This window comes from Aulonocara stuartgranti, assembly GCF_965226115.1.
Source record: "Aulonocara stuartgranti genome assembly, chromosome: 5".
Taxonomy (NCBI): domain Eukaryota; kingdom Metazoa; phylum Chordata; class Actinopteri; order Cichliformes; family Cichlidae; genus Aulonocara; species Aulonocara stuartgranti.
The window spans coordinates 27,025,934-27,041,434 of NC_138943.1; the positions used below are offsets into that span (position 1 = coordinate 27,025,934).

The window sequence follows — 15,501 nt, forward strand, 5'->3', positions numbered from 1 at the left end:
GAAAAGGAATAAGATCCGTCCAGCTCATACTGCTTCATGGCAGCGAGGGTACCTTGGGTTTTTTAACAGCAGGCATCAGCACTCACACAGTAAACCTGAATTTGCATAACACCTGAGTCTTTACGACATTAATTTGCGTTGCATGCGCCGAGAACAAGAAATAACTCACAAGTGAACTTTGTGCAAATCTGAGAAGAGTGACTTCTTTGAAAACTAAGAAGGCTTTTTAATAATTATTTCAGTGCTAGATGTGTTTATGTGTGTGTTAGTGACGTTTTCGGATGCGGGAACATATCAATACAGAACGGTAAAAATACATTTCATCATCACAGAACCAATCACAACCAATAAAAGGTACTTCCTTATTAATCAGCAGTGGTGTAAAGATCTCAAAGTAGGATTTTTTTTTATTTTAGCCTGTGTTAGTTTATACTCATACTCAGCTGCTTTTATCCAACTATAGGTGAGTCTATAGTTGATACTTTACAGATTTTTACATTACAGATACGTACAGCGTTTCAATGTTATAACAGTTTTTAATACAAAGCTGCAGTTTAAGAGTACTGATAAGCAAAGAATTCATTCTACATGATGGAAATTATTATCTATTTTATTTTATTTTATTTTATTTTATTTTATTTTATTTTATTTTATTTTATTTTATTTTATTTTATTTTAAGAGCTAATGCATCATCCACCCCCCCTTGTGGAAGTCTCGGGGAAGTTCCACAGTTCACCGGGCTCTAGGCTCGCCAAGCAGGTTGTCATGGCAACTGTACAGCATGCGCTTACAAAAACAAGCGCTTGACCGTTCACCCACAGCTCTTTCGACATTCGACATCCCCGGCGCCATCTTCTTCTTCTTTTTCAAGCCTTTAGATAAGCACTCGTTTAAATAGGAGGGAAGCTGAGGAGTAGGGGGAGGATGAGCGGAGCCAAATCCCGCGGCGACCTGCCTGTTGCTGAAAATGTCACCAGCGGCGGGCACGGCACTGCGGCTCCTCCGCGGGACCGCAAGCCAGGCGGAGGAGTTCTGAAAAGGCTCAAGTCCCGAAGGAGCCAGCAGGTGGACGGCAGGGCCGTCACGGAGGAAGACCTCCGGGCACGGACTGGACACATGACCCCGGAGGACGTGCTGGGACTGCGAGTAGCTACTCGAGGTTTGAGCCTCTGTCTTTGAAACAGCAGATTAAATTTTGACATAAATCTAGAGCAAGCGATACCCTAATAACATGCTGTTCGAGATGGAGAGGAGAAATACATACCTGACAACACAAACAACTGTCACGGCAGTAGCCAGTCTTTCTATTTTTAAGCATCTTAATGGGCACTTGAATTGTAATAAATAGCAGACGTTTTCTATTGTCACAGTTGGCTAGTGCCAAAGATCATATTAGGACTTTAAACTCCTAACAAATGTCCGACAAACAAAACAAAGCACTGCTGTGTACACAGTGGGGCTGATCTGGGTGGTCTTAGGTAAGGTCTTCGTTAAATTAAAAAAATACAGCTGAGTAGATTATGATATGTGCTATGGCCTACATGTATAGCTGTCGAGAGCACATGATCTAAGAAAGAGAATTAAAATCGTGGAAGCCAAATAACAAGCTTTGTGTGATAATGTCTTTGTTTATGACAACTAAATTGTAAAAGCACGATCAATGCTTATATTGATCTACCCTTTAATATAAGAACACAGAGTGTGGCTGTGCATTTTGATCCCTGATAGACCTGCACTGAGGCAAAAGCTCCACAGTTCGACTCATTTTATGGTTGTATGCCATAAAATAAACAGTGTATGTGTATATATTCAAAGTTGCATGTGCAAATGTGGACGCAAAGCTGTGTAATCAGAGTCTGAGCATTGTCTGTAACACATTTTGCAAAAATACAAAAGCAGCCTGCTTTTATATTTTAAGAGCGATAGCTCGGGAATGATTCCGGGGGGAATAACTCCTTTGGTCTCTCTCATTATTTACAGGGTACCTCTGTAAACCCGAGGACAATATTTACAACATCGAATTTGTCCGCTTCAAGATCAGAGACCTGGAGACAGACACGGTCCTGTTTGAGATTGCCAAACCCCCACATACAGGTAGTGTGTATTAGCTCACTGCTTGTGTTTTATTTATGTGGTAATGTAGATGCAGATTAGCTCCATAGTAGTGTTTTTTGTTACTGTTGCTGTTATTGTTTATTTGCCTAAGAAGCAACAAAAAAAAAAGAAAAAAAGAGGGAAATCCCTGGTTCAAGCCCAGGAAGAGACACCTGGAACTGAGGGGAAACACAAATCAGGAAAGGTTCTGTGGAGGTCACCCCTTGTGAATAAGGAAGCAATCAAAAGTAGCTTCTGTAATGCAGGTGCAGATGACAGTCATAAGTAGCTGCCTCCAAAGGGCTTGACCCTCCTGACAAGGGTTCCTAAATGGTTTTAAATAAGCTGGGTTTGGAAACATCTGTCACCTGTTATTTTGATCAAAAATAGTCTTCAGTATGGATCATAGAAAACGTCTCTGCCTAATCTTGTTGGTATCAGATGATGATGAGGAGAACAGAGAGTCAGACGCTAGCACAGGCCGGTTTGTACGCTACCAGTTCACCCCAGCATTCCTGCAGCTGCGGACCGTGGGAGCCACGTGAGTGACTCACGCATAATCTACGCACACCTCACCTGCTCCGTACGCAAACAGTGAAAACAATTACAGCATTATCTTCTATCAGCTACACGCCCATGCCTACTATCCATGTGACTATAATAAGCTTCTAATTTTCGAATTATATAAGAACGCAAAACCTGCAGTTGTTAACACCCTGATCTCCTTTCTTCCCTCTTTCTTTCTTACTTCATTCACTCAGGGTGGAATTCACGGTTGGGAACCGGCCTCTAAGCAACCTTCGCATGATCGAAAGGCACTACTTCCGTGATCACCTGCTGAAGAGCTTTGATTTTGACTTTGGCTTCTGCATCCCGAACAGCCGTAATACCTGTGAGCATATCTATGAGTTCCCTCAGCTGTCTGAGAGCCTGGGTGAGTCACCTTTTTAAAACTTATAACCATAACAAGAGCATACAAATGCCGAAACCTTCCCACGTGGAGATTTTAACAGCAAACTGTGGAAAAGTGATAGCGTTTTATCAAATGTTGATTGTCTAGAAGAAGACTAACTTTTGGTATTTTGTACCATGCACATACCAAAGGAATACATCAGCATTTCCTATTCTTGACATTTGCTTCAATGGATTTTTAAATCCCTATTTGTCATGCATCTAAGCACAACAGTAAACATTTGGTTACATTTTAGCAGGACTTTTGCTGGCGACGTCATCACTGATACACATATCAGCAGCTAGCCAAAAGGTTTTTGCAGTTTTATTAAGCCTGACCTATTTCTGCTCTTACATAGGTACAACCCCAATTCCAAAAGAGTTGTCACACTGTCAAATGTAAATAAAAACAGAATGCTTGAATGATTTGCAAATCTCCTATACCAATATTTTATTCACAGGAGAACATAGAAAGCATATCAAATATTTACAATCAAAAAAATATAATTTTAAGAAAAAAAATGAGATCCTTTTAAATTTAATGGCAGCAGCACATCTCTAAAATGTGTTACACGATCATTTATGGACTGCTGGTTTTAACAACAGTCCATAAATGATCTCTGGGAACCAGCTGCTGGACCTAAATGTTATCCTATTCGTATCTAATATAAGAATATAGTTATTGAGCAGTACCAAATAACTAAATTATAATTAGAAACGTTTTGTGATTTTAATTTTATGATGAATTAAAAATTTCAGTTGGTGAGAAGTCTTCGACAATGAAGCCATGCTGTTGTAATAGACACAGTACACAGTTTAGCATTGTCTTGCTGAGATATCCAAGGGTTTCACTGAAAAAGACGTCGTCTGGACGGGGGGATACGTTGCACTAAAACCTGTATATACCTTTTAGCTTTGAAGGTGTCTTTTTCCAAATGTGCAAGCTGCTAATTCAGTAGGCATTAATGCACCCCCATCCCGTCAGAGATGCAGGGTTTGGAACTGATAACAATTCAGATGTTCCCTCTTCAGCATTTCTCAATCATGTGCACATTATAGCTTTTTCTTCACTTGATAGCACTTTAACCTGAATTTGTGGATAGCACAGTGAACTGTGTTCACAGACAGTGATTTCTAGAAGTATTCCTGAGTCCATGATTTCCAGGATAGAATCATGCCTGTTTTTAATGCAGTGCTGCCTGAAGGCTTGAAGGCCATTGTCCACTGCGCACAGAGATTTCTCCAGATTCTCTGAATCTTGATGATATTACCTACTGTAGATGATGATATATTTAAAGTCTTCACATCTTTACATTGAGCAAAATTATTCTGAAACTGTTCAGTGTTCAATTGTTCACTGTTTTTCTGTAGATTGGTGAACAATTGACAATCTTTACTTTTGAGACACTCATGTAGTCATGCAGGCCATGGTAATCTAAGGAGCTCGGAAGGAAAAGCGACCGGACGTCTTTAGGTTTCTTGAAGACAGCTCCCATTAGGGCTTAAATACCTGGGACTCTCCACCATTTGGTCTTAGAACTGAAGAAGCTTTTCGGATGAGAGGTGTAAGGTCTTCAGGGAAGTTAAACAAGTCCAGATGCTTTTCTTTCCAACCTCTGCCTCTCTTTTTATGCCTAGTCTTGTTGCTGACCTGCTGCCACTTTAGCAGGTCAGTTAGAAAATTTTTTTTTAGTACCACTTCCTTTCCCAGGCTTTTGTTTGCCCCCATCCCAGCATGTTTTTTAGATAGACTCTTAAATAAATTTTACAGAGTGTTGTGTTTTTGGAAATGCGGCTCTAATTGTATCCAGAACATCACACAAATTCTCTGTATGAGACATTATGCCATTTTCTTCAACACTTGGCCATGGTTTAGGTTTTTAATCCTGCCTTAATACTATAATACTAACCATAAATGCCATATGTACTTTGAAACTGTTTTTGGCTGCTGTGATAGTTGCTACTCTTCACTCTGGCCAGGAAGAAATCCTTCTTGAAGCAACAACACACAAAACAAACTTTAGCCAAAGCTAATATGAAGCTTCAGTAACGAGCTAGCTAAACATAGTCGAAATCCAGACAGTCTGTGTCGGTTTCTTGCCAAAGTTTTGTCTGGTAATCTACACTCGACTATCACAGAGGGATCAGATGAAGCAAAACACAAAGAACTTAAAAAAAAAAGCAAAAAAAAAACTTTGAAAGATGTAATTTTTATTGCTTTTCCAGTACGTTAGCATACATGACAGTGTATAATACACACAGCATTACTGTTTTAATAAACAGTTATATTTACTTGGGTATCTGTATGCATACACTATACCTTGTGATGTTGCTGAGTCTTTTCTCAAGGAGCAATAGTTACTGAAGGTTTTGTTTTGTTTTGTTTTTATTTTTAAGTTTTACTTACATGGATATTTAAAACGTTTTCACTGACATGCATTTATCATCTGTTTTGCAGTCCATCAGATGGTGGAGTGTCCTTATGAGACTCGGTCAGACAGCTTCTACTTTGTCGAGAACAGACTGGTCATGCACAACAAGGCAGATTATGCTTACAACGGAGGACAGTGATGTCTGCCTGCTTGCGTGTAACCACACACACAAACACACGAACATGCTCATACACGTCCATCTGCTCACTTTTATTGATATATACATAGGCACACGTGCATGTTGCTGAACATACATACGGCTCATACCTGGCCCGAGAGCTGCTGCAGACACGGTTCAGTTGCCTCCAGTGTTTGTAAAGATGAATTACCATTCGTTGCAATCACTTTCAGGAGGTGTTTTGCATTAGTGTGAGACAGAGGTTACATTTATAGGCTTTTGAAAATAGAGAAATCTTTAAAATCCGAGAGAGTTTGCAATTTGCAGCCGTGTATAACACGTGGCTCAGATTGATCAGATGGACATTAGTCTTCTCTTTACAGTTTTAGAAGTATCCTAACAGCCATTGAGTGAACACACACACACACACATTTGCATACACACGCATGCACACTCAATCCCCGAGTGACACACATAGTGTTTACACAGGGTTTGTCAGAAGCAGCTGTTCTCAGAGCTACCGCCTCCACAATCCACTCCAGACAATGTCGGGGGAGAAACAGAGGAGCCATCCACAAAAACACTCCTGTCAAACGCACATGGTCACTCCTGCAGCCCCCTCCCTATCTCCCTCTCCGCCCACACAAACTGACACGTCAATAGTAGTACTGTATAAGACTCTGAATTCAACCAAAGGTTTCTGACATTATCACTGTTTTTTATTTATTTATTTATTTTTTATTTTACAGTTCTGTGACGGCTCGTTAAGAAAGGACATGTCAAGTAGAAATTTCCCCCTGGTATCTTCAAAGAGCAGCAGAAGTGTCCCAAATATGTTCTGGTTTCCTTATTTCAAAGTGGAGCTGTTATGTTTGTCCTTATTTTCTGTCATTTACCGTTACGCTAACAGATGCTGATTTATAACAAGGTCTCAGATAACAAGGTCAGCATATGTACAAGTTATCACCACAAGCTCTTGGCTCTGTATGATGCCACAGAGCTGTGATATCCTTAAGATGGTCATCTCTCACTGTGAGCACACCGGCAGCACCCACCTGCTATTCAAACCTTGTCTTTGCAAGAGACAACAATCAAATGTAGATTGTTTTAACAGGGGTAGGGAGCTTAAAATGGCTTTTTTTAGATAGAGGACGTCCCACTGTAAGGTAATTGTGGATTATTAGAAAATGTGAATCACACAGCACTACTCTTAATCTGGAAATGAGCAAATTACGTCCCTTTTTCTTGGTGACAGCAGTCAATAAAAATGAAGATTTCTTTTTGAACATTTAGATTTGATTATCTGTACTTCCAATTCCTTATCACAAACGTCTTAAAAGCTTGATTATATCTGATATTTGAGTTTGTCTTTATCCTAACTGGACAGCATACTATCTCATGGTAATTTGTAAACTTTGGTGTTCGGGGTTTAAGGTGGTGTTTGTAAAGTATATACATATATATAAATATACATAATTTGTAAAAAGTGAAATGATTAAATAAATGTACATTTTCAGGTAGAAAATGTGTGAAGCTTGTTTCATTTGTCAGAATGGGAAAAGTTAAGTTTGAAATGAGAATATCCCAAACATGGCCACTAGGAGGAGTTGTACCATAATACATTTAGTGCCACCGGTGCCAGTTTAGTTGTTTTATGCTTTAAGTTTGTTTTTGTTTTTTATTGTTGTTGTTTTTTTTAAAAAAATCATTGTGATGGGACAAGTTTGCATTCATTTCTTGTGTTTGGTTAGGGCTTCAAATGAGGCCATGATCTGAACTCCTTATATTCATGCATGACTGATTTATACACGAGACATGAAACTGATTACGTCATGTTAACTTCCTACCACTATTTTACCAAAAGTTACATAAAATAGGGCAGGACTTCATGCAGTACATTTCAAAAATGAGTCCACTTTGATCATCCCATTTTGGACTCTTGTGATTTTAATCAGATCGTTGTTTGTCTTGTATCTGGGTTCATCTCTCTCAGTTTCCATCTGTTTCCAGTTCCTAGACTGCAAGTCTCATGGTGTTTTCTCTCTCCACACCTATGCAGTTTTCATTGCCTCCCTCTCACGCTGTGTTTTTTTCCTTTTTCCTTTTTTCTTTTCTTTCCCTCTCTCTCACCTGGTAACCAGACCTCTGGACTGGAGTGTTGAGTTTCCACTTTCCCAGAGAAGAGGACAATCTGAGCCACACAAAGACCTATAATGGACCCCCTCTGCTCTCTCCTCCCTTTGCTCTGGCACTGCACAGCTGCACACACACATGCACACAGAAGCACACACTGCATATGTAACAATACATGCACCCACCATTTTTTAAAATCTTTTTTTTTTTTTTTACTGCCCATTCAGGTCCTACCTGCTTTCTCCTATTGTTTCTCAAAGTAAATCCTTTGCTCATTATCACCCTATTTGATCTGGTGTTCAGGCACATTAAATCATTGTCATAGAATCTACATTTTCACCATCCTTGAATACACCTTTAATATATCTTATAATAGCACATGGGATTGGGGATGTGACATAAAAACCATTTTAGCTCACCCTAAAATGATTTCCTGAATCGTTGTTTTGCAACTTTGGCTAGGAAGTGGCTAAAAAAAAAAAAAAAAAAAAAAAAAAAAAAAATCAAATTTAGCTACAGTAATGAGAGTGTTTTAGACAGTATGGACATCACAAGGAGAGTTGGTTTTAAAGTGTGAGGAAAAACCTGTTTAGGTGCAGCATTCATTTTCTGTTTTTTTGTTTTGTTTTTTGTTTTCCAACAACACTCTTTAGCCACTAACAGAGTGCTAGCTACTAGCATTTGCTAACGGTGACTGACTATGCGAGCTAAACTATGCAAGAAGGAAAATTATTAAAAAGAATAAAGCTGGGGACACAATTCGCAAATGGAAAATAATCAGGAGAAAGATGATAATTTTTTTTATTGCTAAGAGAAAATAATTTGATTATAGCGAGTCTGGTGTTTTCATCTGTTTTCATCTCTAGCAGCTCCACAATTGCATAAAGGGCCACTTTATTAGATACAGATTGCTAGTATTTGGTTGGTTGCCCTTTTGCTTTCAGAGCTGTTTTAATTCTTTATGGCATAGATTCAACGAGGTGCTGCAAACATTTCTCAGAGATTTTGGTCCATATTGACATGTAGTCACCCAGCTGCTGCCGATTTGTCTGCTGCACATCCGTGACGTGAATCTCCCGTTCCACCGCATCCCAGAGGTGTTCTGTTGGATTGAGTACAGCAAACTCACTGCAACGTTTAAGAAACCAGTTTGAGATGAGCTAGACTTTGTTGTGCATTATCCTGCTGGAAGCTGCCATCGGAAGATGGTACACTGTGGTCATCAAGGGATGGACGAGGTCATCAGCAATGCTCAGGTAGGCTGTGGTGTTTAAACAATGGTTGGTACTAAGATGCCCAAGTGTACCAAGAAAATATCCCCTATTACACCACAAGCCTGAACCACTGATGCAAGACAAGATGGATCCATGCATCCATGTCATTAATACCAAATTCTGACCCTGCCATCTAAATGTTGAGGCAGAAACTGAGACTCATCAAACCAGGCAACATTTTCCTCATATCTGTTATCTAAATTTGATGAGCCCGTGTCAACTGCAGTCTCAGTTTCCTGTTCTTAGCTGACAAAAGTGACACCCGGTGTGGTCTTCTGCCACTGTAACCTATCCACTTCAAGGTTCAAATGCTGTCTGCTCAGAAGCTCTTCTGCATACCTTGTTTGTAACTGTTGTATTTGAGTTACTGTTTTATTAGCTTGCATCAGTCTGGACATGCTCCTGTGACCTCTGGCATCAACGAGGCATTTTCAACCCTAGAAACGATTCTGTGTGAAAATTCCCAGCGCATCAGCAGTTTCTGAAATACTCTGACCAGCTCGTCTGGCACTGACATCCATGCCGTTCAAAGTTACTTAAACAGCCTTTCTTCCACACTGATGAACTTCAGTAGGCGGTGAATAACTCGTTTTGGTAGTTGAGTTAACAAAGTTATAAAAAATATATTTTATATTTCTGTTTTGTTGGACTACTTTACTACATCTGGAGACATTTAAAGGTATACTCTCCTACTTGATCCTATACATAACGATAAACTATGTCACTCATGAAAACATTTAATAAACCTACAGATCCTAGGTCATGAATGAATTTATGAAACTTGCACTTTCTTCTCCCCCTCAAACGAAGTAAAGTATTACTTTAAAATACATACAAACTGATGGTGTGAAGACTCAGTGTGTCAGTTGCTGATTAGACCACAAAGCAGGGTGCAATTTAACTGTGAGCTCATAAATCAATAACCACCATCAGGCTGTAGGCCCTGCACACTGCAGCACAGCAGTAACGCAGCTGTACTGTACTAAACTATGTGTTGATATAAAAAGAATCTCGATATATCCAGTAGGACTCAAAAATTACCATACACGTGTGCGTACAGACACATCCACAGCAATAAATAAGCACACTTTCCAGGGATGATTGGGTGTTCCCAGGCCTTCGTGGAACACATTTCAGCAGCCAGTTGTGGATTGACACACACACACACACACACACACACACACACACACACACACACACACCGGAAACAAGTGGACAGGTGGGATAAATCAAGCGTATTCACGCACCCTCCCCCGCGTGCACACATATATCTCTGTAACTGGCTTCCCCATGTATCCTGTTCAGTGAATCGCGCCACATTGAGATTAGGAGTGAAAAGCACAGGTTTATCGAGGTTCCCCTGAAACACACTCACTCACACATACGGATCTACACACGCAAGCAGGGGGACGGGGGGGACAGTGGTCTTCTATAAATAGCAGCTAGGAATGGTGTTGATAGGTCCTGTGAAAAGAAATGGAGGGGGGGAGTGGAAAAAGGATTAAAAGAGATACAGGGACACACTATAACTCCACTTGTTCGTAAGTGTGTGTGTGTGTGTGTGTGTGTGTGTGTGTGTGTGTGTGTGTGTGTGTGTGTGTGTGTGTGTGACTGTGACTGTAAGGTACTTTGGAGAGAGCATGGATTTCTTGCCATCAATACAAAACAGTCTTTCTTGGTTCTCTCCCATCACCCCCAACAACAACATCCAGCTACATCCATCCATCTCTCTCTCTTCCAAATCTACACACACACACACACACACACACACACACACACACACACACACACACACACACACACACACACACACACACACACTACCTCTAACCCATCTTATTTGTATTTCTCATGTTCACTCTCCCTTTCTTGTTTTGATTTTTTTCCATCTTTCCATCCGTTGTTGCTCTCCAAGGCCCTGGTGCGAAATCCATCATGTGTTAAACACCATGTTATAAAGAAAAGAGATGAGTCACCACACGGTCCTCTTAGTTTAGGTCAGCACAACGATGTTCTCAGAGATGGTCGTGACTCCATCTGTGTCATTATGTCATTTCCAGCAATTACTCTGTGACATCATCTCAACCCCTGAAAAAGGTCAGGGTGAAAACATGTAGGATGGAGCGTGTACTGTAAATATAAATAAACACCTTCATCATCACAGCTGCCTTCATAAACACTCGCTGTTGTTTCCCTGTAGGTGAGAACCTACTTTAATGCATTTTTTAAAAAGGTATTATGCATTGCATTTAAATAAAGATCTAATTTTTGACCTAGCGGATGTGGTGATTTAATGCGATGCTGAGCAAGGCTTTGTAGATGTGACAAGAGATAGCAGATAATTAGTTATCCGCAAGTTAATAAAGCACTCAGGGCAGCAGTGATGGATAGACAGTCCTTTAACAAACTGTGATTCCCCGACCAATTTCCATGGTGGCGAGTGCAGTATTGACAATCTGTCTTTAAGTGTTAGGTCTCTGCTGATGTGTAGGCAGAAGCCTTTGTGCAGCTTGTGTGTGTGAGTGTACTGTTCCTGCATTCGTCTGCCCAACTGTCTGTGTGGTATTACAGTGCAGATTTCCGCCGCTGCTTACACTCATGTGGCTGTCAGACAGAAATAGTCATCAAGGTAAATAGTTTGTGGTGTGTTGGTGCTTACAGGAAGCCCGCAGCCACCTTTGGAAGTCTCCCCAGAACCCCCAGTCCAGTTTGTTTTGTGTGCGTTTGATTAATAAAAGGTTAACTCAACCCTCAGTCAACTGTTAAGAGAGGCATGTAAATCTCCCCCGCAATCTCTTCCTTCCTCTGCCTTTCACTCCTCCCTTTGTCTCTTCCTTTGCCACACCTTCCCCTGGGGGATGCAGGGATTGTGATTGGAGAAGAGGTGGGGCTCCTGGCACAAGCACAGGTGTGCTCGTTTCCTCCCTTCTCCTCTCTCTCATGTAATGATTTCTTCAGCTCGCCACCTGCCAGGTGGAAAAAACACCCACAGCAAATGGAGCGCTTTAAAATGGCCTCCTGGCTTCCGCCTTAAAGGATTTTCTTTTTTTCTTTCTTTTTTTTTTCTTATTGCTTGTACAAACACTCCATTTTCATCCCTTTTCATTATCCATTGACTACGTTTAACTCAATGATGTCTTCCTGGAACTACTTGTTTACATTTTGCGTCACATTCAAATGACGGCTCCTGGCTCTGAAAAACTGTCCACCGAGGCTCCCCCACTAGCTTTTCAGATGATCAGAACCTGGCTCTCTAGCACCATTCTCTCGACGCCACTTCTCGCCTCGCCCTTTGGAGCTGCCTGGAGGGTGGCGTAGAGCAGGTCCCAGGCCCCGAGAGGTCAAAGTTCACTCACCAACAATGGAATCTTACTCTGGGTCAGATGCAGTCAAGGAAACAAAGGCCAAGGATTGGACAAACTTCTGTGACAAGGAGACAGAGGGATGAAGATGCATAGAGCAAAAGCCAAAATGAGACGTGGAATGAATGCACTGAAAACCTTTCTCATACACTTACCCAGGCACATACACTCACACACATAACTGTGCAAATTTTGCTTTCACACACACTAAAATCTGCCAAAGCTGTTGCTCAAGCCCATAAAACAACTTAGTCAAAGTTTCTCAGGCTACAAAAATCTGTTTCCCAACAGTTCTCTCATTGTATTTCTTGTCTTTAAATAATAATCGCTTCGAGAAACAGCACGCTTCAATATCACAACAGTTCAGGTAAAACCAGAACTTTTTTCCCTTTAACCTCTCTATATCTTTTCATGTTGCTCCAACTTGTTCCTTCCCCTCCCCCACGCTGCTGTCTTTCTCCTCTCTCTCTCTTTTTTTTATTCACTGCCATTGATCATGCATGCAGAAATTCAGTACACCCAACCACGGCTCCAGCCAGGATAGGTTAGCTAGTGCAAGGCCCTGTCCTACATACTGTTCCCTCGCTATGGTCCGCCAGGCCAGTCACACCCTCCCCCTGACCTGCCTCTCCTCACTGACTCAACACCCCCCCCCCCCCCCCCACCCACCCACAACCACTGCCACACACACACAAACCCCCCGCGGCCCATCTCAGAACCAGCACATGCACAGATCATCATGCGGTGGTGGGAAAAGTTAACTCTTCATGACTGAACACTTTTTAGTCAGGTGCAGGGTTGTGTTTGATCATTGCTCAGTCTGTCCTCTAACTTGCAGCACACACACAGAGACAAGGGATTGCTTGCTGATGTGATCGGAGTTGACAGAAAAAATAGTATTTATGGATTATTATTGTTTGTAGTATTTTTAATCTCGGCCAATAAAGCTCAACAAAACAACCTGGGTCCGTAGCTTTGACAGCAGCATGCTGTTAACTTTTAGTTTCCAGTGTCTGAGTTTTAATGTGGTGAGTGAAAACAAGTGCACTTCACGCTCCTTTGTGAGCGCTACACTTGTTTCACTTTGGCCGGAGCAGCTGAGGTATGTGACGAAACTGCCTCAGCTGACCGGGCTGACCGCGGCCAAGAGAAAGGCTGACTTAGAAGTAAAGCTGCTAATCTTCCACTTAGCTGGTTAGGGTGGCCTGTCATGTAGTAAGACAGAGAGAAGGTGGTTAGGTAGGGTTAACTTTAGATGAGGGTAGTACTGTGATTGGGTAACTGGATGAAGAATTGATGAAGGGTGAAGAATGCAAACAGGCAATGCTTGATTTGATGGGAGGGATGGCTGTGGGTGCTAGGTTGAAGGGAACAAGTGGACTAAGGGTGAATGAGGATGGAGGGTAATTCGAAAAGAGGGACTTCATGATGGTTTAAAAGACTAATGATTGTGAGGACAAGGTTAATGACAACAATACAAATGAACTAGGACAAGACATTCAACATTACATTGCATAAAAGAGATGCACACACGGATGACGCACAACATTAAAACCACTCGCCCAATATGGTCTCATTTTTTCTCGTGCTGATAAAAAAAGCAGTGTTTGGTCATCGATCTGAGGAATATCCCCTGGTGTCTGGAGCTGGGATGTTTGGAGGGCATCCTTGTTTGCTGTGGTGGCATTTTGGGATTGAATTCAGAGGTTTCAGGAGTCGGGTCAGTTCATACCTTAAGTCAGGGATTCCAGACTAGAAATGCTGCTCTAGTCAATGAAAGAAATGTGTCACTGTTTGGGCTTAAACTGTAAGAAATAAATGTGTAAAATTCCAGAAAAAAAAAATGTTGTTAGCTCGTTGACCAAACTGCCCTGTAATTATAAAACTGAAACAGACAATATCATTTTATTTTGGACATATTGTAAAAAAAATATAGAAATTTCTGTAGTTTTATAACGGCACTTCTGGCTTCCGCTTCAAAGGATTGTTTTATCCAATTGAAAAATAAGGAAGTGATATGATAAGGTGTGATATGAATGGGAGGACTTCATCAGAAAAAGCTGGAAAACTTATTAAAAATACATTTAAAAACCCAAAAATTTAAGCCCTCCTTCACAATTTGTAAAGTCATCCAGTGGACCAGACTGGACTCTTTGTCGGGCTGATTCTGGTCCCCAGGCCTTATTTTTGACACCTCTGCCTTAAGTGTTCCAAAATTCAAATTCAAATTCAAATTTTATTTGTCACGTACACAGTCATACACAGTACGATATGTAGTGAAATGCTTGGACAACTGCTCGTGACCTAAAGAAAACAAAAAAGGAAAGGCTATGAATAAGATAGGAAATAAATATGAAAAATTAAAAAGGGTAAATTTAACTAGGAAGGAATAAAATATAAATTAAGGTTAAAAATGAAAGCCATTCCTGTCCAATTAGTATGGTTGGAGTGTGCTGTTGGTTCAGCAGCCTGAAATTACATGATGAAGGTTATCCACTTCACCTATCAATCAGTATACATTACATCACATTAATAAAATTGCATTACATTGTATAATATCACATGATACATCACTATGGCACTGATTACATTATATATAAGATCAAATAACATCCTGACATCGTAGGCCCAAGTTTAAATCAGATCATATATGATCACATTTAATTATGACTCAGTGAGATCACGTGTGAGAACCAATATATAACACAGATAGAAAGCAGGACCTCGCTGACATATGCAATATGAAAATAAAAGAGCAGCTTCCAGTCAGCGATGGCTGTTTCACAAACTGTATCCTGGTTACAGATGCTTCATGTCACCTGAGGCCTAACCTGGCACCACAGGAAGCCATTTTTTTCCATTATGTCTAGAGCAGCCCAAACCTTGCTCATATATTAAGCTGATATGAAGAGATTACTAATGAGTGACAGAGACCTAACAAGCAAATTTAAAAAAAACAACAACAATAAAAAAACAGTTTTAGCACACAAAACCTGTGATGAATTCTGTGCGTCCTAAATCAGATCCTTGTCTTTGAAATGTTTATTTATTGAATCGTTCTCTCGTCCGAACATTTCAAGACATCCAGGAGGGTATTAATGGGCCACGCTGTTGTGATTCAACCAATGACGAGAAC

General features: G+C 40.7%; 1 protein-coding gene across 1 annotated transcript; it reads left to right on the forward strand.

Annotated features, from left to right (window-relative positions):
* The first annotated feature begins 613 nt into the window (after positions 1–613).
* LOC309706224 (protein unc-119 homolog B-like) lies at positions 614–7,106 on the forward strand. The gene is made up of 6 exons (XM_082532542.1): positions 614–1,160; positions 1,982–2,095; positions 2,537–2,636; positions 2,857–3,029; positions 5,505–5,634; positions 6,346–7,106. Exons 1-5 carry the CDS (start codon positions 926–928, stop codon positions 5,615–5,617), a joined length of 735 nt encoding a protein of 244 aa, XP_082388668.1. The 5' UTR covers positions 614–925; the 3' UTR covers positions 5,618–5,634; positions 6,346–7,106.
* Positions 7,107–15,501: the final 8,395 nt, after the last annotated feature.